At 38.2% G+C, this 24,547-nt stretch overlaps 1 protein-coding gene across 5 annotated transcripts in view; it reads left to right on the forward strand.

Moving 5' to 3' along the window:
- The window catches only part of FAM135A (family with sequence similarity 135 member A), an 86,237-nt gene that overhangs the window by 58,970 nt on the left and 2,720 nt on the right, over nt 1–24,547 (forward strand). For 4 of the 5 annotated variants that reach the window (XM_075046435.1, XM_075046433.1, XM_075046434.1 and 1 more), the window contains 7 exons: nt 42–2,358; nt 4,314–4,474; nt 6,798–6,889; nt 8,963–9,060; nt 14,710–14,861; nt 16,858–16,968; nt 24,142–24,255. In XM_075046435.1, coding sequence (XP_074902536.1) covers nt 42–2,358; nt 4,314–4,474; nt 6,798–6,889; nt 8,963–9,060; nt 14,710–14,861; nt 16,858–16,968; nt 24,142–24,255 — 3,045 coding nt within the window. Of the gene's footprint in view, nt 1–41; nt 2,359–4,313; nt 4,475–6,797; nt 6,890–8,962; nt 9,061–14,709; nt 14,862–16,857; nt 16,969–24,141; nt 24,256–24,547 lie in introns of those variants that run through there. The other variant, XR_012653015.1, reaches the window with a different exon arrangement.

Here is a 24,547-nt window from a genome sequence, read left to right on the forward strand (position 1 = left end):
TTTTTTTCCCCCCCACTGCCCCATCCCCTTTTTGGTGAAAGATCTGGATGTACCCTGGTTGGTAGTTCAGAGTCTTCCAAGGTCAGAGTCCAATAAACTGGATAAATTTGAAGCTGAAGAAGGTTTTGTAGCTGGTTTTACTAGCCCGGAACTGAAAATAAGACCTGCAGGTGCCTCCAACCTTTGGCATTCAGAAAGTGAAAAGATGCTAACAAAAACTTTGAAAGGGAAAAATGAAGATGCAAATAAATCCAAGGTTAAGGTTACTAAGCTCATGAAAACGATGAAACCTGAAAACACAAAAAAAGTCGTAAAACAGAACTCTAAGGACTCTGTGGTCTTAGTAGGCTACAAATGTTTGAAAAGTGCACCACTGGAAGATGCCTCTAGAAGCTCAGAAGGCAGGCCTTCATACAATGCTAACGAAGGGCTGGACCCTACATTAGGTGGATTTCCTTGTGATACAAAGACCTGCACCAGGCAAATAAGTCAAAGGGAACTTCTATTTTTGCCATCTGGAACTGAGGAAGAGACTGCCAAGATTGAAGGTGTCCAGCCAGGTCCGGGTAGCCCCGTGCACTGTGAAAATGCAGCTATTTTTGGTAGACTTACTATCTCCCAGACAGGTTCTGGAACTGTACACGCAGATAGTGGTCTACAGCCCAGAGGTACACTTGAAGGTTGTCATGGCGGTCAACCAGCTTCCTCAGGAGTCAGGACAATTGAGGTCAAACCAAGTAATAAGAATCCCTATGAAGGGGAGAAAGTAACTGTTCACATTGGATCGTGGGCTGAGTTTCCGCAAGATGGAGTGCAAGGAGAGAATCTGCAGACACCCAATATTCAGTCTTCAGAATCTGGAAATAAGTTGAATTCAGGAGAACAGGAACCAGTGCTTGAAAAGGAAGACATCCACGAAAGAAACTTCCGACATACCAGTGACGTCTTGACAAAAATGAAAAGTAATCAGCCTACTCTTTCTACAAAAGAAAGTCAAGTTTCTGCAAGTGGAGACATGACTAAATTACCAGATGTTAGCATGACATATGCCTCTTCTAGGTTTTCAGATTCCGGTGTAGAAAGTGAACCAAGTTCTTTTGCAACTCACCCCAACCCTGATCAGGTTTTTGAAAATGTTCAAGGGCAAAGTGCATACAATGGTGAAAGAGTATTTCCTCAGCTTTTACTAAAACCAGACTGTGCTATAAAAAATGCAATAGAAGGCCACTGCACTGAGAGTACCAGCGCTGTAAGTGAAATACAGTCATCCCTGACATCCATAAATTCTTTGCCTTCAGATGATGATGAGCTGTCACCTGATGAGAATTCAAAGATATCTATTGTACCTGAATGCCAGCTAAGTGACAGTAAAACGATATTGGATCTTGGAGCAATTGACTTGCCAAAATGTGATGACAGTAAAAAATCAAACACCACTTTGCAGCAACAGTGTGTTATATTTTCAGGGCACTTGGATAACAAAACTCTGTCTATACATTCCTCGCTCTCAGGAACAAAAGATCTTTTACACTTAGTTGTTTCAGATGAGGATAAGTCTACTGATGTGAAAAGTTACAGCCCACAGGCAGGCCTTGGCACGACCTGCAAGGACTCTCAGGACCTTGAAAGGCATCTTAACACTACAGAAGAAACAGTTAAATTGCGTTTGGAAATTGCTTGTGTGGGTGAGCCATCTGTTGTTTCAGGTTCTTCATCTGTAAATGCAGTGTATGAGGTTGAAAAAACAAATGAAGGAAAACATAATGAGCCTTTAGAACTGAAGATGACAACTGAAGAACTGTCAGTAGCTAAAAGTGAAACTGGTACAGATAATCCTTCCCCAACCAGTAGTACTGACATGGTAAAGCAAGGGCTTGTCGAAAACTATTTTGGCTCTCGAAGCAGCACAGATATTTCAGATATTTGGCCTATGGACAACAGCAATCCTGTTAGCCCTCAAAGGGAAACATATGAAAAACAAATTATTTGCTCTTCCCAGCAAGATGAGGAAGAAGAGGAGGATCAAGAAATGATTGAAAACGGGTATTATGAAGAAACAGACTATAGTATATTGGATGGAGCTTCCAGTGCTGACCAGGATCATGGCTCAGCAGAAGAGAGAGCCCTGAGATCTGAAAGGATTGATAGTGGACATCTGCGAGACGGAATGACTGTGCCTCCTGTTTGTACTCCTGGTTGTCTGTCTTTTCCCTCTTCTCTGAGAGACTCTCCTTGCAATGTTATCTGTTCTTCAAGGAATAAATATGATGCAATTACACAACAGCCAGGCAGTACATCCTACAGCTCATCTTCATCTGTCTCCTGGTATGAAAGCTCCCCAAAACCTCAAATGTTAGCGTAAGTGATTGTTTTAAAATAATTTTTTTTTACTTTTAGAAATGATGTTAATGTAATATAGAAGGGGAAAAGAAGCATGGTTAGGCTCTAGAATGACCCAGGACTGTGGCTTGTGGATTCTGCACGTTCAAGTAACATCACATTTTAGATGTTCAGATAGAAAGTGTGTTAGCACTGAAATCCTTCTATCAGTTGTCTTGTAATTTCATGTGGTTTGACAAAATTCAAGCAAAACACAATTTTTTTGTTTCTCTAATATGTTGCTTTTTAAAAAAATAAACATTAGGCTGAAAAGTGATGTCATAATGGCTACTGAGCATAAAAATGGTGTTTTATGAAATGCAAGCTGTTAAAATAGCAAGCATAGGAAAGTATGCTTTGAGTTTAAACAGGTAAAACCAAAAACATTCTGTAACTGGTTGTCCATCTACTTAGTTAAGTGAAGGAAATGTGCAATACAGGCCAAGGTGATGGCCTTATTTTTCAATCTTAAATTCAAATATCCAAAATGTAACGCCTCAGAGACCACAGTGCTCTAAGGGATCCCAGATTGCACCTTCTTTTGCAGTAAACATAGGAGTCCCTGGTAACCCCCTGCTGCTAACTGAACATGGGAAGCAGCACCTTAATGTGTCGTATTGGAGGTAAAAAGTTGCTATCAGAAAGAAGAAAGCTTAGAAGAGAGGTAGAAACAAGGAGAATGCCAAGCAGGCAGGAGAAGTAAAGGGCAGCTGAGAACAAGAGGAAGGATTGAGCAGTGGTGGAGGAAAACAGGTTAGAAGTGGATAGAAAAGTAGCTTCTGAAATACTGGAGAGTGGGTACTGGAGCGGGAGGGGTGAAAAGCAGAGACTGTTTAGCATGTTCTGTAACAATAAAAGAAAGAGGGAGCTTAGAGTAAAATCAAGGACTTGTCCTTGGGGCAGGCAGAGTCTCCCAGAGCGTGGGATAACTGGGATTCCAGAGGGCACGATCTGCTCCATAGAGAGCCAACCTTGGTACGTTCAGTTCAGAAAACATGCCTTGAGTACCAACTCAGTAACTGCTGCTGCAGAGTGATAAGACCAACCGCCTGCAGTGCTTTCTGTTTAGGCTGACTTCCTTGAGGCTTGCTCTTGCCAGTTAGTGAGGAATGAGCTAAAGATAAAGCTGGGGAGAACAAAAAGTAGAATGGGAGGAAAACGGTGAGCAGGCGGAAGAGGATGGGATGCAGCGTGACGCTGTGAGGGATCACACAGAACAGACGGATTAAGGAGGGAAATAAGCATAAGGAAACATAAAGCTTTAAGTGCTGCAGGGAAACTGATATGCTATTAATTAGTTAGGAAGGTCATACACAAAAAACTAAGGGAAGTGGAAGAAAGGGAGGAACGCAAAGGAACTCCTAGCATGTGGGGAGCTCAGCTATTAGAAACTGTATAGCGTGTGCCTTCATATAATATGTTAAACATAGAGGTCTGGATCACCAGAGGGGCTTTCTAGTGAGCAATTACAGCACTGGCTCCAGCTCTCTGCTGACCTAGGAAATAGGCTTGAAGTTTGGCAACAATCATCAAAAGGCAGTGGAAATCTTTACCTTGACTTCTGATTGGTAATAATTCCTGTAATTTTGTTACTGCATTTAAACAAAGCTGTTGCTTGCTCAAGACCAGAACTAAGCCAGCATCTTCAGTGGTTTCAGAAATACTTCAGAGTTTGTGGAGACGTTCAAAGGAGAGAAGAGAGTAGAGCTTGGGATATGGATTTTGTTACACAGGGGCTGTAGGAAGCTGCAATAAAAAATATTTTGAGGAACTGGCTTGTTTTGTGAAGATAGTAGTTGGATAAATATAGTTTCCTTGATATCAGTTATATAGAAGACAAACCGAAAAGACAGTAGAAGACTGTATCCTAGGAGACCTTATGTTTGTTTGGCAATAGTAAATGTTGCTTTATCATAAATACGGTTTCGTTCCAGTTTCCAACAGGCTAAAGAAGAATTGAAGCAACTTAAACTTCCTGGATTTATGTATAGTGATGTTTTCAAACTGGCTTCTTCAATACCTTATTTCAGTATGGAAGAGGATGACTGTTCAGAAGAAGGAATACATCTTATAGTCTGCGTTCATGGCCTAGATGGTACGCTGGGAAATGTGATACTGAATGAGATAGCAGTTCACGTTACCGGTCAGGTTTAGCTTTTGTCATTTGAACTGTGAACTGAATGCTTCTGAAGTAGGTTCGCTGGAGGGAAATGGGAATCTGACATTGTACTGCTACATTTGACAATGTGTTCCACAGAATTGTTTAAATTAAGAATTTTATCTATGTGTGGTTTAACCCCAGCCAATAACTAAGCACCACCCAGCCGCTCGCTCAGTCCCCCCCTGGCAGGATGGGGGAGAGAATCAGAAGGGTAAAAGTGAGAAAACTTGTGGGCTGAGATAAAGATAGTTTAATAGGTAAAGCAAAAGCCACGCATGCAAGCGAAGCAAATCAGGGAATTCATTCCCCAATTCCCATGGGCAGACAGGAGTTCGGCCATCTCCAGGACAGCAGGGCTCCAGCACGCCGAACGCTCCCTTGGGAAGACAAACGCCATCACTCCCAACGTCCCCCCTTCCTTCTTCTTCCCCAGCTTTACACGCCGAGCATGACGTCCTCTGGTGTGGGATGTCCCTGGGGTCAGTCGGGGTCAGCTGTCCCGGCTGTGTCCCCCCCCGACTCCTTGTGCCCCCCCAGCCTCCTCGCTGGTGGGGTGGGGGGAGAAGCAGAACAGCCCTTGGCTCTGGGCAAGCACTGCTCAGCGGGAACCAAAACGTCCCTGGGTTATCAGCACTGTTTCCAGCACAAATCCAAACCACAGCCCCATACCAGCTACTATGGAAAAAATTAAGTCTGTCCCAGCCAAAACCAGTGCAATGTAACATTTGTGTTTAGTAAAACTTTAATGCACATAAACCCATTTTATGCCATAGTTCACATTAGATACATCTTCCATTTTTTTATGTCATACAGGTATTTGTCCGTATCGTGGTAATAGAATGGAGTTACTAACAAAACAATTTTGTTTAGGATTTGTAATGTTACGTTGTCAAGGGAAATATGTGTATCTTGTTAGGAAAAAAATAGTATATGTAAAATGCAGTCAAGTGTTTATAAGGGTCTGAAAGGTTAGATTGCTGAATCATAGAATGGTTGAAGTTGGAAGGAATCTCTGGAGATTGTCTAGTCCAACTCCCCTGCTCAAAGCGGGGTCACCTACAGCAGGTTGTCCAGGACCCAACCCAGTTGGGTTTTTGAATATTTCCAAGGACAGAGACTCTATTGTAGTAGAGAAAATCTCTTGGTAATTGAAAGGATCGGAAAGTTTAAATAGGTTGAATATATTCACTTGATTTTAGTTCAAAGCATAGGTGCGTGTTAAGAAATAGTATCCCCTCTAGTTAAGATATTCAGAGCTTTTTGCCATCAAATATTTTTGTCTTTTTTTTGAGAAACTTCTTAAATTAACAATGTCAGGAAATACAAGAAGGCAGTAGGATAGAATATTGGACTGGACCAACACTGCACAGCCTTCTTGTTCATTTTTCAGATTTCTAAGTTAAAAAAAAAAAATTAAAATAACAGAATAGCTTTCCTTTCTTCCTCTGGGCAGAAAGCAGCCTTTGTTAAACACTTTTAAAACAACTCAGAAGTATTCCTTCTTACTAGCGTAGATGTTCAAGTGCTGTTGCATGCCTAGAATTGACAAAAAAGTTGGCCAAAAAACCTGTTGTTTAAAAAAAGTCTTTGAAGCCTTAGAAAAATCCATGTAGTTAGAATTTTCTTATGAAATGGCAAGTTCATACAAGTTCTTTCCTATTAATAACAGATTTAAACAAAAACCTTGTTCTCTAATTAAGGCAGAAAGGGTACTCTTTCTTCAAAAGCTTACATGATCATTAATATAGAGAAATCTTCAAGATGCTAGTTAAACTAGCATTTGTAGCCTTGGGTACCAGTCTGAATGTATCTTTATCTGCTAACAGTCCACTCTGCGTTTTTATTCTATGAAAATGTTTATGACTTGCCCTTATTCCTTGCTCCTTCACTGAATTATTTAAGCTAGCTCTGAGTTCTTTAATTGACTTTTATCAAAAGTAATTACGTTTTCAAGAATGTAATACTCACAGTGCTATGTATCTGTTGGATGCTAAGACAAAATCAAACATGACTTCCTAAATCCTTGCCTTTTTAAAATGGTGTCTGCATTGAATGTCATTTTTACAGACTGTTTTGTCACTGCATTTGGCATTGCAGTTTATCTTCCCAAGTCTTACTGAATTTTAATTAGGGCTGAGAATATCGTTAGCCGTGTTTAAATATAAAATTGTGCTGTAGGTTCATTTCAGTATTCTAAGTGCTTTTATTGCAAGTTAACTTTGCAGTATCTAATCTCTTGATTGTTTTTCCTTTTAAGGTAACAGCGCAGATCTAAGATTAGTGAAGACTTACATTGAGCTAGGGCTGCCTGGAGGGAGAATAGATTTTCTTATGTCCGAAAGGAATCAGGTATTTGCCAACAAAAAAAGAATTTTTGTAAAGCAATAAACAGTGTACAACTTCAGACATGTTTACTTAATAGCACTATCGTGTTGCAGTTTACCACATTTGGTATATTTTCATTGTATTCTCACGGAATCCATTATTTGATCTGTGGCTTGCGTTAAAGTAATTACAGAACCTGGTATGATATTGAAGGTAGATACATAAAGAGTAATGTTTGCTGCTGCCATTTTGTTGCGTGTACTGATATCTCCTAAGTTCTCAGCATAATCAGTTAGGATTGTAGGTAAAATACCCTCGACATTAATGGTAGAAATGGTGATAGTGAAAACTGGTGTGGCAAGCAGGGAGATGTGTTATTTCACAGGATCTGAGAAATACAAAATACCTGTCTCTTGTTCTTTTGTCAGTGTACTGTGAGGTCCACGTCATGGCACTGAACCAACATCAAATTACCTCTGTTAAACTTTTGTGAATTTTATTATTTTCAGATGAAGTAAACTTGGCACAGCACAGAAGACCAATTTTTACTTTTTTTGTGTGTGTTAAATATTGTATTAGGCATACTTCAGGGATGAATTAGAAGAAAGAGTCTCTTCAATGGCTCAAACGAAAGGTTCGTTTAGTGCAGTAGTGTTTTTCTGGCGATAGCTGCTGGGATGCTTTGCGAAGCAGGCTGGACAGGCACCAAGCCATGCTTCCTCTTCTCTAGCCCTATAGGTTTTGGCAGTCAGCAGTTCTGAAACTTTCTGATTTGGGAATTCCATTGAGACCACTGAGCCTAATAGCTACTGACGGACTTTTCTCCTTAATGTTTGCTGATTCTTTTTGAATGTTTTTACTTCCAGTTCCCACAGCATACAGTTGAGATTAATTCTATGGTTCATGTACATTACTAATTCAGTTGCAAACAAGGAAATTTAAACAAATCCCCCTACAGCGTGTTTTGGAAAAAAAATGGTCAATAATCATTCCCCATTTTCTGCTTCAGTTAATCAACTATTTTATAAACAAGTGTAATTTCTCCCTCGGGAGGCAACTGAAGAGACTTAGTCCATTCAGTATTTCTCAGGATCACATGTGAAACAGTTTCTGGTCATCCATGATGCTCTTCCCTGCCCACTTTCAAACTTCTTATCATTTAAAATAGGATGATCAGAACTAGACAGGGCATTTAAGATGCTTGTGCACTATGGACTTACAAAATGCGATGGTGATATTTTCTGTTCTCTCCTTGCTTTCCTAATGTAGCTGATTATATAGAGTGCAGATGTATAGGTTATTGTTCGCATATATGTTTAGGGCTTTTTTTCCCCTATGTAACACTGTTTTGCATTTCTTGCCGTTTTATCACCCTGGCGTGCAGTACTATAAGATTCTTCTGAAATTCTGGTCGGTTCTAGATTTGACTATCCTGGATATTTGGTTTTGTCTACAAACTCTGACATCTCATCTCCTTCTTCCCTTTCCCAGATCATTTATCAATATGTTGAACCCTACAGATTCTAGCACAGATCCTTTGGAACTTGTGTTGAAAAGTTTTAGGCAGCCTTTGTCTACCTCTTTTTTAATTTCTTACTGCTAATCATTGTAGAGAATCGGCTATGAACTGATCCTCTATGAATAAGGCTTTAAGGATTTTTTTTGTTTTGTTTTGAATAAACAGTACTAATGTAGACTCTTTCTGCTGTTGCAGTAATTGTCTCGTTTCTATTTCATGGGCAGTGTGATTTAGTTCTGAATATGCAGTTTGGTCTTCTGTTTCACTAGAGATAAGATTATGTGTAGGGGAAGGCTTAGAAATAAGGCTGGCTGTGTAATGTTAAGATTTGTTTTGGTGTATTAGAAGCAAGTAGTGTTACAGTAAAATGTGTATCACTTTATTCCATGTTACAGGAAAAAAACCTTGAAATAATTATAATAACTAGCTGTAGTGTTTGTATTCAACGTTAATATGGATGCTTTTATTTGTGTGCTGTTGATCAAAACACTGGGGAATAAGAATTCAGACTGAATGCAGAATGTATATTGCTGCATTAGAAAATACAGTTATTATTTTTTATTTCTTTTATTTTACAGAATGATACCTTTGCTGATTTTGATTCCATGACAGATCGCCTTTTAGATGAAATTATACAGTATATACAAATTTATAATCTAACCCTTTCAAAAATCAGGTAATATCTGTTCTATACTATTTATAGACATAAACTTAAAACTAGAGCCCTGTATTGTTCTGAACTGTGATGCTCAGGAGCACGCCAAAAGAGAGATGGGAAAGAGAAATTCAGGGAGGGGGGGGAGTAGGGGAAAGGAGGACAAAGAGAGAGGGAATTCCTGGCTGAAAGAAGACTGAACAGTGTTGTAAGCTCACCTAGTCCTGTTGGTGGGTTTACGGCAGAGTTAAGCATTACATTTAAGGAACTGCTGTCCTGTGCTTCCTCAGATCCTGCATGGTAGGGTTCTGCAGAAAAACAGATATTTTGAGAAAGTCAAAGGAAACTCCAATAGCTCTATGTCAAGATAAAGTTAGCTTTCTTCTGATTTAATACTCTCTTCACCAAGTATGACATAGCAGACTGTCTAGCTTGTCATTCCTACAGGGAAATTCCATCTTATCTGTGACGTTGAAAGGCAGCTGCATGAAAAAAATATTTCATCGTTTTGACATTTTCTGATTGTTTCATCTGCTAAAAAGCATGTTTTACATCTTAATAGAAGGCTCACCCCAGTCTACATATTCCTGTTTCCTTTTTCAGTTACTTCCAGGGAATACCTGTTCCATTTATTTTCTCAAAGTAGAGTACACCGTTTAGGCAGACTACCTTACTAACTCAGCTGTGTTGCTGGAGTTAGCTCATCGATAGATGAAAGGAGCAAATTCAAGCCTGACTTCATCCATCTGTTTAGGGATCCTCAAATTATGCATCTGGAAGGTTTCTTTGACTTGCTAGTCACATGCATTTCCTACAAGTTTCTGCATACTCATGTGTTTGGTAGGCCTTACTCAGCTAGAGAAAACATCTAACATGTTTAAACATAATCTCACTTTTTAAACAAATGTTTCTATTTTGAGCTAGGCAAGATTTGACATGGTTAATTTTGTCTAAATCAATGATTTAAAAAAAAAAAAAGGGCACTGTGTGATTGTATTTGTGTTACGCAGACTGCACGTTAGCACCCTCGGTACAGGAGAGGGGAGTTCTGTAGCCCACCAGCACACACTGGTATCTTCTCTCCCATGCTGTGGTCTGAAGCCTGTAAAGAGCAAACCCACCCAGCTACCTTCTCGATATTCATACCTGAGAATTGAATTCTGGTTTGCTTTTGGTTTGCTTCTCTCATAAGACTTTTAATTTGTAAATATTTTTTCAGTTTTATTTATTACTTGTCACTTGAAAGAAAAAAGAAATTACCCATTTTTATTTTAGTTTCCTTTTCAAGGTGTACACTTGTCTTTGGCCCTGCCAAAGCAGAAGTTTCCATCTCTGAACTTTAGCTTTTCTTATGAGAAAATGAAACCTATCAGCAAATCCTGCAGCTGTTTCCTGATAGCTGCACGAGAGAGCTTTCAGAAAGAGATGTGCTTATATGCAAGTCCTTGAAGGGATGATCCAGAAAGCCCAGGAAAGTGCTATTGAGAAATCCTCTCTGTTCAAGCAGCCGATGCATTCCTACCTCATTTTGGCTGTCCCACTGTAAAGAAAGCGGACTTTGTGCTAGTTAGCCGTGCTCTCCTGAATGATGCTAGTTTCTCCTCATGAAATATCCCTGTCTGCTAAAAGAAATATTCTCTGTACAAGTGCTGTACAAGTGAGTCAAATTAGAAATCAGTTGCCAGACCTATAATGATTTTGTATGGCAAAAAAGCCGACAGCATTGTGTGTTGGAAATACCTGTTCGTTCCCTCTTTTACACTCAAAGTCTTGTTACAGACGAAAGAGAACACACTTCATATGCAGGCCTAAGAATTTATTGTTAGCCCAATTAGTGTTTTAATAATCTCATTAAAAATGCAGCAAAGAATTACTATTAGGCTAATTACAGTACTACTAAAATTCATAGTCCAAATTAATGCTGAAAAGTCCCATTATTAATATGTCTAAAGTTGTTATACAGAAACTTTCTAGTATCTTTTCTCAGGTGGTAGGCTCCCCTTCCAGCAGCTATCTAGGTCCTAAGATTGGTGGTTTCTGTCTTCCTTAAGCAGTGGGATATCAGCATCCTGGGGCTTCAGTGTAAGGAGAATGATGTTCACAGTGGGGGTTTCTGCCTCCTTCGCCTTGGGTCTGCCTGGATTTATTTTCATACTTTCATATTTTCAGTCTGCCCACGTGCTTTTTCTTTTGTTTCCCATTTACTCTGTTATCCCTAATACTGGCTTTCTTTCCTGAGTTGTTCTTCTGCAGTGACCATTAAAAGACTGTTGGGGACCTCTGGCATATGACGCCCATGCCTGCGCTCTTCCACGCCATGCTTTATTCTAGCGATAAACAGTTCAAGCCACACAGAATAACTACTTGTTATTTAATAGAAGCTATAGTGAAACTAAAGCAACTTTAGGCCTGACGTGTTACTTCACTGTCAGATGATTGTTGTCACAGCTAAAACAAAGGAAAATCGGCTCAGGCCAAGACAAGTCAAGAGAAGTTCTGAGATTCCACGCTTGTCAGGTCAATGCACAGCCTTGTGCCTTCAAGTAATGGCAAAATCCTATTTATTGTGCTACTTTCTTGTACAGAGGTAAGAAAAGGCACTCCCTGTACCATCAGAACCCAGAGCCATACTATAGCATCAACTTCAGTGAACCAACATTTTTGATACTGCCAAAGCTAATACCAGTTATTGCACCAGTACGCTACCCAATGTGCGTTTATCTCCTCTGAACAAAATCTTTGTGCTCACTACAAGTGTGTACCAAGCATGAACTGGAAGCTTGATTCAAACCAACAGCAATTTGTCTGTAAAACAACTGTTTGGTAAAGAATCACAGAACACTTTAGGTTGAGAGGACCACTGGAGGTCATCTGGACCAGTTACCCACTCATACCAGTGCCAGCTTCAAAGTTAGTGCAACCTTGAAGTCAAATTGCTCAGTCATACTTGTTCAAGTTTGGAGTATCTGTGGGGATGGAAGCCTTTCCAGGTCATCGCATAGCTAGGAAATAAACCACATGCTCTTACAGTGTAGTTTCGGAAACCATTTTCCTCATGTCAGGTCTTACATAAATTTCTGATGACCTGTATTGGACTTTAACCTCAGTTGGATTATTTAGCTTGTCTTCCTCTTCCCTAAGTAACATTGACTCACACAAAAAAAGAGGCAATTTTTAATGCTATGCATATATTAAAACATCTGTTCATTGTTTCAGCACCTTTTTGATTATGGCTTTTGATGGATTTTTTTTTTCCCTGTCATAAATTTTTATAGTTGGACAGGATTTTTCATTTGTAAGCACCGAATAATGAGGTTTTACTCTGCCTAATTTTCCAGTAAGATCTGAATTGGTAGACTTGTGCCATAAAATGCATATAAATACTACAGTATAATTCTATAATTTCAGCGTGTTGAGTTAATGATACCTTGTATTCAAAAGACGGTAGTATTGCCACCTACTGTTCAGAAATGCATTGGTTTTGCAGAGCATCCCACAGTTGCAGGTATCCGAAACAATGAGTAGGATGGGTTACATTTTTGTCTTACACTTTCTAAACCCTTTTTGAAGGATTCTCCATTTCCTCTCCTTTCCTTTTTGAACTGAACAAATCCTTAAACCCTTCTCTATTAGAAAATAATATTAAAGGCTTATTATGTGTTCACCTAAACTTCTGAATTTGAACACAATATATTACTATAACCTTTGTTGGTTTTGTAAGTCTTTCCAAATCAAGAACAAATGTTTAATCTTTGAGGTACATTCACATAGGTAATTGTGAGCACCTTTTTTCCCTCAAATGGATCTTTCATGTTTCTGAAATTTTGGTTCAGGTGTGCCCATATTCTTGAGGATGATAGGATTGATGGAGGAGTGTTGATCGAGGGATCACTGTTTTTTTCCAGTGGTGAAATTGTCCTTTGTTGTGGTGCAATGTAAGAGTTTCTCATCCCTTTATGATGCTTAGTAGATAGTGGATGAACAGTCAGAGAACTGTCAAGAGAACATATCTGCTAATGTTTAGATCTTCTTTAGAAAATAATCTCTTTTACTCAAGAGCAATTATGTCATGCAGATCACCTGTAGGATAAACTCACTCAATTTCTGTGGACGTTTTCTTCTTCCTAAAGAATCTATGGTTTTGTTTTTCTTGTGTGGACTTTATGATGTACTCTGAGAGAATGGTTTTAAATTTTAGCATTCAAGAGAGTTCAGCAGCTCAATATTTTGTTTTGCAAATGCACTGCTGTTGTGCTGACAGCACAGAGGAGATGTATCTTTCATTTCTAAATTAGTTAGGCAAACATAGCAAGCTGTGGCAAAGAATTTCTGATATTGTAGTAAAAGCAAATGGGAAGAATATACATACGTGTTTAAACTGTGTATTTGTAAGGAACAAATAGCCTATTCTGTCACAGAAATGTATAATTATGTCAGAGTTTAGGAGTTCAGGGGTGGCCCTGCCATTCTATAACCTAATGTTTGAATTTTTTCACATAGCTTTAAATTAAAATTTTCAGAGTCAGTTCTTGCTTGGGAAGCAATTAAATAGTCAAGTAATTTTTTAGCACTGTATTTTACAGATATTACTGCTAGCTTTGTTTTAGCTATTTTTGTTGATGAATGTAGTGATACAGAGCAAACGGGAAGGATGATCTTATGGGTATAATGTTGTGGCACGTATATGATCCAGCCACAATACTTCTACTATATATTTTTGGATGGTTGTCTGTTCTTTCCATGTCCTGAGATTACATTTGTAAAATGGGAAGGCACTTTTTCCTTCTAATTTTGTAAGTCTTGTCTCTACCATATCCTCTTTAAGTCAGTGCCTAGGATGGTGTGGTCCCTACCTCAGCAGGGATCTGTAAGCATAACTGTGTAATAACTAGAATTGCTTTATTTTGTAGTGTTCCTTCTAAAGAAATGCTTTATACAGACTTGTGGATACGACAGTAGGCACCTCAGATTAATTAATAATTATTCTTAGATACATGAAGCTAAAGAGTCCCATCCATCTTTCTCCTAACTCACTTAACCAGGGAACCAACTAAGTGTAATATTCTCCTGGCAGACAGATATTCTTCAATTGCCTCACTCAAGCTGATAATCACTTATTTTGGTCCAACTGCTAAGCCGATTTGAGATGTTGCTTACATTTTAAAATAATCAGATTCAGTTAAGTAATGGTTTTCCCCCTTATAGGAGTACTGTTGGAATCCTCTAGGTTGTTTCAGTAACTCTCATGCATTTATCATATTGAATGCCATCACATGCCAAAGTAGTGATTTATTCAGTCATGCACAGCTCATAAAATATTTTCTGAATACTTGGTGCTAAGGGAAATACACCCAGAAATAATCTTAGTTTTGGGTGGGGGATGCTGGTGGAAGGATAGTTTGTTTTCACTAGATTTTTCAAAAGCAACTTATAAAATAATTCCAGAGGAGCTCAGAACATGTTTGTTATGAGTTTGTGCAGCTTGGGAGATTTGGATAAGCTATTTTTTCTGTGTTACCTAAAATACAGACTTCTGAATGGAAACTTTTAATTAATTTTTTCCCTATGCTCTTTCAGCATTTTATGACACTAGTTTTTATTTTTCTCTGTTTAAAAGACAAACAGATTGCCATCAAATTCTATGTTATACTGTTTTTTCTTTTTAAACAGCTTTATTGGACACTCACTGGGTAATTTAATAATCCGTTCAGTGCTTACGAGACCTCGATTTAAATATTACCTCAACAAACTTCATACCTTCCTGTCTCTGTCTGGACCACATCTTGGTACCCTCTACAACAGCAGTGCTCTTGTTAATACAGGTAAAGTATTATTTTCAGTAGTATAAGTTTAGGGGAGATTTTTGTCTTTGAAATGCACTTAGCAGTTTCATGTGGGGTGCACATTTCTGCATTATTTTGTTTATGAGAAAGTGCACTTTTCACTGTCACAAGAAGAGAGAAGGGTTATAAAAATAAAGTGTCAATAGAAGGATGTGCAAGAGGTGATTCACATAAGTATTTCCCAGTATGTTTGATTCAGGTTTTCTGTTACACCATAAATAAACTCCAGTTTTACTGTGTTGAGCTCAATTTATTATAAACTGATTTTTAATCTACTTAATCTGCAAAACAAGTAGGTAAGATGCATTAAAAGAATTCTGAACTACTAGTAGTGTCTTTTCTCTCTCAAAAATGTCTTACAGCCTGCAGTGCGTTTCTGCAGATGTGTTTGTACCTTATGAATGTCTGTTTTTCTAAAGATTAAATGTAGCTGTAGGAGAACTTGTAGAAACTGCTGACTTTTGAAATAAATGTTAGAAAATATTTTCAGGCAGCATCAAATGAAAACTTCTTTCTGAGATTACTACCTACCTTGGAGAACCCAAACCCAAAATGAGTAACACTTTCACTAAATAGAAACATGTTCATTAAACTCTTTAGAAACACTCTAAAAGTCATGAATTACTTTGTTGAGTGCCAGTTTGTTTCTTGATTGTTTTATTATTTTCTTTCATACAAAAATGAGGAGGAAAATAATTAACTCACATGTGTTGAGCTTACGGGAAGTGGACAGGAATTGGTGGCTAACTGGAGTTATTGTTGGAGTTTATAGAAGCAGGGGCAACATGAGAGCTGTTTGAATTTGGTTTAAATGGTACCGTTTATAGCCCTCAATACGCTACCAGTGAGGTTCACTTCAGGATGAAGACATCTACAATATAATTTGCTATGGGCACCTACTGGGCGTTTAACCTAGTATATCTGAGGACAGTTTCTTTCAAGTATTTTAATCTGTAACTGATTCTCACCCAAATCACCCAAAAGCATTAGTATTACTTTGCTTTTAGAAATTGCAGTTTCCCAGGATACAAAGAGGCAGGGCTGTTTGCTTATTTATATAATCACCAGCAAATGACTTTCAGTTAACTAAGGTTAAAGTTATCAAAGTATAATCCAGAATATATTAACTGAAAAAATAAGGATTTCTGGAATATTTAATCTCTTTTATAGTTGAAGACTGTACAAAATGTCATTTTCATATAATAGTCTTCCTCTACATTTCACACTCTCTAAGGTTTTGGAAAATACCAAGATAATAATAAGTAATGGGTATTGAAGTCTAAATGACCATAGTGTATGTATACATTATTAACTGCCAATAAATTGCTATTTAAAAGATAACTATTTCTCTGAAAGTTGAATCAACACATAATGACATTCTTGAGGCTGTGAGGGCTTGGTTGCCTGCTCTTTTGCTTGACGAGGGAGGTAAGATTTCCTGAAAAGCCAGTTAGCCAACTGGCTCATTGACTAATAAAGAGGGTTCAGCATCATAGAAAATGTTATACTATGGTATTCCTCTGAGAAAATTCTGCTTCCTTTTTTCAAGTTATATTTAATTAATTTGATGGTTCTATAAAGTTACTTTTAGAAATCTGAGAAGTAATGCTTGTTGTTTAGTGCTACATATTTGAACATCAAAATGTTTTAATATTCTGGAAAGTATTGAAATAGAGCTTGTATATTGCCTCATAGCTAACATGCTCGTGTGTTCTCACTTTTTGCAAGTATAGTTATTTTTTGTAGGCAGGCATGTACATAAGTGGAAATAACAGCCTTCATGCTTTATTATATATATAGACAGGAAATAATAATCAGCAAAAATTTAAACTTTTTCTGGACATGACAATGCTGACATGAAAAATAAAATTAACATCTGATATGCTGAATTTATGGACTTTACATATTTTACTTATGTTAATTAGTTTTCATATGTTATTGTGGATCTATACTCATGTTGTACTTAACAATGCAGGACTGTGGTTTATGCAGAAATGGAAGAAGTCTGGTTCTTTATTGCAATTGACATGTCGAGACCATTCGGATCCACGACAAACATTCTTATACAAACTTAGTAAAAAAGCAGGTAAGCTTTGTTAATACTTACTGATTTTTAAAGGCCACTGTATATAAATGTGAATAGGAAACCTAAAAAAAAAAAAAAAATTGTTTCCAACAAGCTCTTGTTTAAGTTTATTTAAGAGTTACTTTGGCTTTAGTCCTGTATTCAAGTAAAATAAACAGTAAACCATTTTTATTGCAGAGGTGGACCATTACTTTGAGACTTTCCTTCCTAACTAATAAGCAGAAGTTCTGAGTGCAGCCACTATACTGATACATATATGTACATATATCAACTTCCTCTTGAGCCACTGAAGCTAGTGATTTCAGTGTGATGAGTCAAGTACATATACATTCATTTAGGATTACCTGTTTCTGTGTCTTTCTCATCTATTCTATAAATGTAAAATTCTGCTTTAAAGGTTTTCCTAACTAGTATTTATTACCTCATTAAGATGGTCAGGGAAAACAAAAACTCATTTTGATAAAGGAAGGAGAAGTTGTACTCAGCATGATAGCTAAAAACCAGGTTGGATTACTCACATGATATCGTTCATACAGTTTTCTCTGGTTTGAATATTCTTATTTCAGCTGTTGGCTGAGCGCCAGCTTTGCCAGTGGATAATGTGCCTATTGGGGGTAGTTTCCATTAAGCATTATAAAGTTATTGAGAATTCATCTGACAGGTATTTCTAAATGCCTGTCAGCCAGGCAATTGCGGAGCCAGAGATGCTCATGGTGTTTTGTGAAAAATCCGGGCACGTTTGTCCATCAAAATATTTGTAGGTTGTCACAGCTGAAATTTTGTTGAGAGCAAAGCAGTACAAAGATACAGGCAGGAAAAGACTGACATCAAGCTCTTGAGATGTTTGAATATAAAACTTACAGGACTTGGAAGATGCAGAAGAGAATAAGGAGCAAAAAGAAAAACCATGGATAAGATATGAATGTTGATCAAAAACTGATTTTAGAAAAAAATTGAGACTTTTTTCCCCTTCTGTTCAAAATCTACTATCACAAAGTGATTTTGTTGCTGATAAGGTAATATGTAATGCTGAACTGGTATTCAAAGGTGAACTGTGAAGTTTAAAATTACTGGAGCAACTGGACCACCATCAACTGAAGTGCTCTCAATCTAGCTTACAGTCTTTTAAAAATAAGTGTTTGATCCTAAACAGAAGTTACAAGCTTCTGAGAAGTTACACAATGTATGCTGGGTAAGACTGTGGGACCTGTGCTATGGACATAATCAGATTAATTTATAAGTTGGCTTTAAAGAACTTGGTATTCCTTGTTTTTATGTGTATATATCTCAGCATGACTAGAGACACTGTTATTTGAGTATTGTTGCCTATTCTAGAAATATGACGTATTTTCTTATGACAGGCCTCTACGACAGGCTTTTTGAAAGACCTGGATAGCATTGTCTTAAGAGTCACGACATGCGTTTCAGTCTTTGTTCCCCATAAACTGTAGAAGGAGCCTAAAAGTCATAGGGCTCAGTTTCCTCTTTCTACCTTCTTACTGAAGAGATGGAAAAAGCTGTATCGTGGGCCACAGCCTTATACGCTGTCTCGTTTCCAGGTCCTTCAACTTGAGCTTGTCAGTCACTTTAAACAACATTAACTGAAGACTCTGGACGTAGATCCCAATTTGATATAAATTGTGATTGATCATTTGCAATTAAGAACTTGGCGAGTAGACTGACTCCGAAACTTTGAACAGAACTCGTTCTCCTATAATGAATAATGATGTGTGTCAGAAGCATGGCTTACTGAGATGGGCTTCCATAAAGCAAACCTCAAAATGCTGTTTTCTCTCCTGGTTGTGAATTGTTCACTCACTGGCGGGAGTGCTTCCTGCAACAAATTTTGGGCCTGCAAGTTTTTCTGCCTCAGCTTTAGTTCTGAGCTTTTTTTTAAGTCCCATTTCTCAGCTCTGGAACGTGCCCACATTAGCACTCAGGAATGCATTCAGAAGCAAGTCTCTTCATGATCCCTGTTTACTTCAGAACACAATGAATGAGCTTTAGCAGCCAATGCACGTTGCATCCACAGGATCAGACTAGAGCTAGTCCAAAGTAAACTCTCCTGAAAATGGCATTGTGATGGATGAGGGATTCTTAATACTGACAGGTTTGCTTTGCAGTTCTGTTCCTCTTATGCCAGAGTTCACAAATGTGAATGTACAGCCATAGTCTCTTCCAGGATGGTTTTGTACTTACATAGGTAGGCTCAGATTCATATCTCTTAGTACTTCCACAGGTCTTGATTAGCGGAATTCTGATATACTTGTTTCTTGCCTTACCTCCCCCTTTAAAAATGTGCATTTTCCTAATCTCTGAAAGGAGGAAAAGGCGTTCATTTTGGTTTTTGTTTATGTGTGTGTTAACAACAGATCAGCAGTGAATAAGCATGGTTGACATTTTGTTCTTTGAGATGTGTGTTATGTACAGGATGTCAGCTTAGCTTGCTTGGTGCTGTTTGGCTTTGTGGAGGGAAAAAGCATTTCAGCTCTTGACGTGAGGGAGTGCCTGTTTATAACTCATGATGAGGATGAGACTAGAATTGAAATAGCATCCCTATTGGTAGCATGGCATGGAGACTAACCTAATCACTTCTGCTAAGAGCAAGGACTTCCCAGCCCTCGGTAGCTCTGTTCCAACAATGTTGGAAGAATCTGTTAGGTTCTATAGCATCTGGAGCCAAGTTCTTTAAAGTAAAATCTTCAAGGTGGAGTTTGAGCTGACATGAAAGTCTTGAGTCGATGTAAATCTAGCTCCCTAATCGGTCTTCTTGTGGGACTGCAGCTGAAAGTCTGAGCTTCCTTGCATCTGTATTGTAGCATGTTAATGTGAGACCTCGGCTGACTCAGGATCTCAGTGTTTGAATTTTGGCTCTGTATGTGATGTGTTAACTTCGCAAAGCAGTGTGGAAGACCAACTGCAGGAGGTGGCTGCCCTCCAGGGCATAATTTTTGAAGTCCTTATTTCCAGACTGCATTTATGCCAAAGCTTCCAGATCCCTATTTCCAAACAAGTATGTAAATGGACAGGATTGTAGAAGACATTGGGAGTATTGTACCTGGACAAAACTGAGACATTGCCTTCAAGTGAAAGCAACCAGGTATGACTCTGAGGTACCTGATCTAATGTCAAAGTTGGCCCTGCTTTGAGCAAGTGGGTAGGATCAGATGATCTCCAAAGGTCCCTTCCAACAAAAAACCACTGTAGTATTCTGTGAGTAGTATATTCCTAAGGAAAATGGCAGCTTACTAATGGAATCAGATTCTTGTACTCTTTAATAAGTGATTTTGATGTGATTATGCTCAGGAATTCTGTGGTATCCACAGTGAATACTGTCCATTGCAAATAATTGAAGCCTTGTTTTGAATTAAAGGGGGTGGTATGGAATTTTGTCATCCTTTTTGTCATACAAGTCTCAGAGAGTATCAGCAGCCCATTGTATCAGTGGCTCCATCTCACATTCTCTACTTGGATGTTGGCTATAGCTAGAGGACAGACTTAACCTCCGATTCTAGCGCCTGAATGTATATAAAAAAATATTCTTCTGTGATTGCAGTTAGTTATGAGTTACCAGGTCTCTACACCTGCTGTTCCAGACACATTTTTCCACTTGACATGCTATTTGGAAAAATTGTTCATGAATTTATAGATACCACTAATTCAATAATGACTAATGCTGTTATTCAGAATTTGCTGATGGACATGAATGGCACAATGGTTAAATGATAGCAATTGTGCTCTCTGTGTATGCATAAATTCACTTTGACTGAGACTGAAGTTCTATTAGGTGATAAGGATCATGATAAAAATTTGGAAAGCCCATTAAAGGTTCGTTACTACAGGAAAGAACGTTCTGTTATACGGGACAAAGCTTGTTATTTCAGCAGTGATCTTTCACTTGGATTGTTCTTTTCCAAGCTATCTCAAGTCCTGTTGAAAAATTTAATCAATACTTTCTAGTTAATGACAAAATCAGTGGTTTTTGTAGGGCTCTGCAAAAATGAGTGATCTGTTCAGTAGATGATGTGATGAGTTCAAATGTATTTTGTTCTGATAGAATTAGGTTTTAGTATTCCAGCATTTTTGCCTAGCTACAACAATCTGGAAATGTTTGCCTGATTAGATTTTGGAGTTGGTTTCTTAATTCAGCAGCTGAAAATCTTGCTGCACAAGAAAAAATGGTTCATTAATTACTTAGACTAATTTTAAGCTTGGGATTTTTTTTTTTAATACTTACAGTATGCGTGACAGATCTTGTATTATGTGTGGTGTGGGAAAACAAAGATGTGGATCATAGGAATTAACTGAGCTGTGTCCTTGTTCACAGTTTATTCCTGAATTTTTAATTTAATTAAAGGCAGAATTTATTTAAAGTCTAGGAACTAAGTGAAAGAACAACGTGTAAAGATGACTGGTGGGCCAGTTTTCACTGCTATATGAAAGATTGTGATAAGTTGCTTCTTTGTCCACAAATACACTTAATTTAGCTGCAAGTTTAGCACTGCACACTTCCATGTTAGAGATCACTCTCTGCCTGTGTTGTGAGTAGTCCCGTAGCCTGTCTGGAGAGCAGAAAGGATGCTGTTGAACACCATGCAGTTCCTTCTCATTGACAAAAGGTTTGAGTTATCTCATGTTGTAGAAATCCAAGGGGTTGCTAGGCTCTGTACATTTATATACACCATTTTGACTCCTCTCTTTCCCATCCATATAGTCATATATGGTCCATATATATATCACATGAACCATGTCAGAATAAACAACTTCAAGACATAAGACTTGGACTTTTTTCTTCAAAATAGGCACAAAGAGCCGTCCAGAGAAAAACTACCCAAGAATAGTTAAACAATAAAACTCATGCTTATTAAATACCCTGTATGCCTTCTTTGCACCAACTGAAGAGTTCCCTCAAATGCTTTTTTGTAATGAAATATTCCTGATATTTATCATGCCTAAAATGAAGGGAAGCCCAAGATGTTATTTTATGAACCAGAATATAAAGCATAAAAATGACTCACTGTGACCAAAAGGGGATGCCTAATTTATTAGACTGTCATGTCCTAAGCCTGGGTTTTGGGTTTTTGGTTTGTTTGGGTTTTTATTATATAGCATATGAGGATGAAGAGAGTCTGTTTAAATGTTGATTGATATAGACTGATGTTCCTCTAAAAGTTCCCCAGGATATCTCTTCCTTCTTCAGGTTGATTAAAAGACCTAGGCAGACCGCTTCCTTTGTACCTTTTACATGAATGCTAATGGATATTTCTCTAGGGGAAGTGCATATCAAAACAAACTTAATACAAGATAGACAGAGTCCCAAGGAATTTACAAAACTATTACAGATTAGCCTGCAGAGAATTCCTGTCCTTGATTTATTCCAAATGCATTCTTTTCAACTCAGTACGAAGTTTTGGAACTGGCATCTGCATCTTCATGTAGTACTTGCTGCAGTCATTTTTCATCAGATGTCAAATAAAATACTCCAGTGATTTAGCTGATCTTTGGAGACAGTGTTGTTTTTCAGTGGGCACAGGCAAAAAAAAAAAAGAAAAGCCAAACAGATTTTCTATTTGAAGAGGACTGGAACCAGGATCTAGTTTGGATGCACTGTATGTTTTTATAGTTTTACAGAATTTTTTTTGTTTTTCAATTTTCCTGTGAAATCTGGGAAGATATGTTTACTTTTTCACATGCTAAAGTTGTTCAGCGTTGTTTCTGTAACTGACTTGGTTTGGAGATGTAGCCTTCATCACATGGAGTGTACAAAATATTGAAAACTAGGAAACAGCCTCTGAAAAAAGGAAAGATTTTTCACTTTGGGCTCCACTGATGGCTTTAGGAACAGGTATATATTAATACTTAGTATGTATTCATTCTGAACAAAACAGGGAAACTAAATCCAGAACTTTGTCCTGGCAGTATAGCTTCTGCAAAGCAGATAGCAAATAATTTCTTTTTTCTACACAATCGGATCTCTCTCTTCCCCCCCCCAATGAAAGAGAAGTTTGATTTGTGGAGGTTGACACAGAAAATGTTTGCTGCAGATTCCAGAAGCACCTTTGAAGAGTGACTTTGTTTGCAGTATTTCTGTAATTCTCAGAATGGACTAAGGACATTCCATAAATTAAAACCCAACAGTTACAGGATCTGACCATTATTCTCTGGAAATGAAAAGTCAGGCTAATAGCACCAGTGTAAGACTCATTAGCACCGGTGCAAAAAGTTGGATCAAATGTACCAGTGATAAGATGTAAGCACCTGACACGTAGGAGATTGCCAGAGAGCCATTCGGGCTGCTTTTCAGTATAGCTTACCTTTACATACACGTAAACTGTTCGAGCATTTTCTGGTTTTGCCTAACAGTTGCCTTTGCATTTAACTGTAGATGGCTATGATATTCAGAAGGGGCTGTTCTAAGGCAAAGGCAACCTATTTTCCTAAAAATGCTCCATTGTATTTGGCCTAAAGCAGGTGGGTACCATCAGAAATCTGCTGAAGCGTTTTCAAGAAAACGTAACAATTAAATGTCTTAAGGACTGTAACTCCATCATTACTGGGGGTTCCTACCTTTGCATCATCTTACTATTAAAAAGCTTGTCCAAGAAAGAGGAAGTCTGGGTTTAATTATAAAGGTTTAACTATATTTGGGGAGTTGTGTTGGGTGGACCTCGCACCTGTGCTTGAGCTGGCGAAACTTTACAGGGAGGCGGTGCCTAATACAGACGCTTACACTAGGTGGGCTATATTGGGTACTCGTTGGTGCTAGGCATTAATCCTGGTGCAGCTGGGCTGTTGACAGATACATCAATGAAGACAAGGCACCATCCATCTTCAGGTTCCTTTAAGCAATGCGGAGGCTTTACTCCCTTCTGTCAGGCAGAAACCAACCACTTTATTCACAAGAGGCAAGACAAAGGTTTGAACCAAACTCTGTTTAAATGGGAAACATCACAGTTGGGTCAAGCCCATATGTATTAAATTATGTACAGAGGAAAGGCTGGTACCCAACATCTCATTATTCTGTAGCACTACCTATTGTAATTGATTTTTCTGCCTTTTTGTGCAAGATCTTGTAATAGATTGGTGCCAAATTTCAGCTGTAAAATGTTTAATTTTCTGTAGTAATTTCCAAGGGATTGGTTATAATAGATACCTTTTTCTCTTTTCCTGTAGGTCTTCATTACTTCAAAAACATTGTGTTGGTAGGATCTCTGCAGGATCGTTATGTTCCTTATCACTCCGCTCGCATTGAGATGTGTAAAACAGCTTTAAAGGATAAACAATCAGGTAATAAATATCCTGCAAAATAAGCAGATCACTCGGGTTAAACTTCACAGGTCTCAGATTCATCCCATTTAATTTTGGGCGCTTAGCTGCGGCACCTCTGTTATGCCTTTAGACATTCTGGGCTTACTTTGTAGTAACTGAGAGAGAAAATCCATGTGGGAGCTGAATTGCTTTCTGGATCTGTCCTGTTCTATGACATGCAGAAGGAGATGAGACTGAATAAATTTCTAGCTTACAGACTTTGCTGAAGGTTAGCTGGGATGAACACAGACCCTGATGTGTTACTCCACGA

Source organism: Buteo buteo, chromosome 15, assembly GCF_964188355.1.
Source record: "Buteo buteo chromosome 15, bButBut1.hap1.1, whole genome shotgun sequence".
Taxonomy (NCBI): Eukaryota; Metazoa; Chordata; class Aves; order Accipitriformes; family Accipitridae; genus Buteo; species Buteo buteo.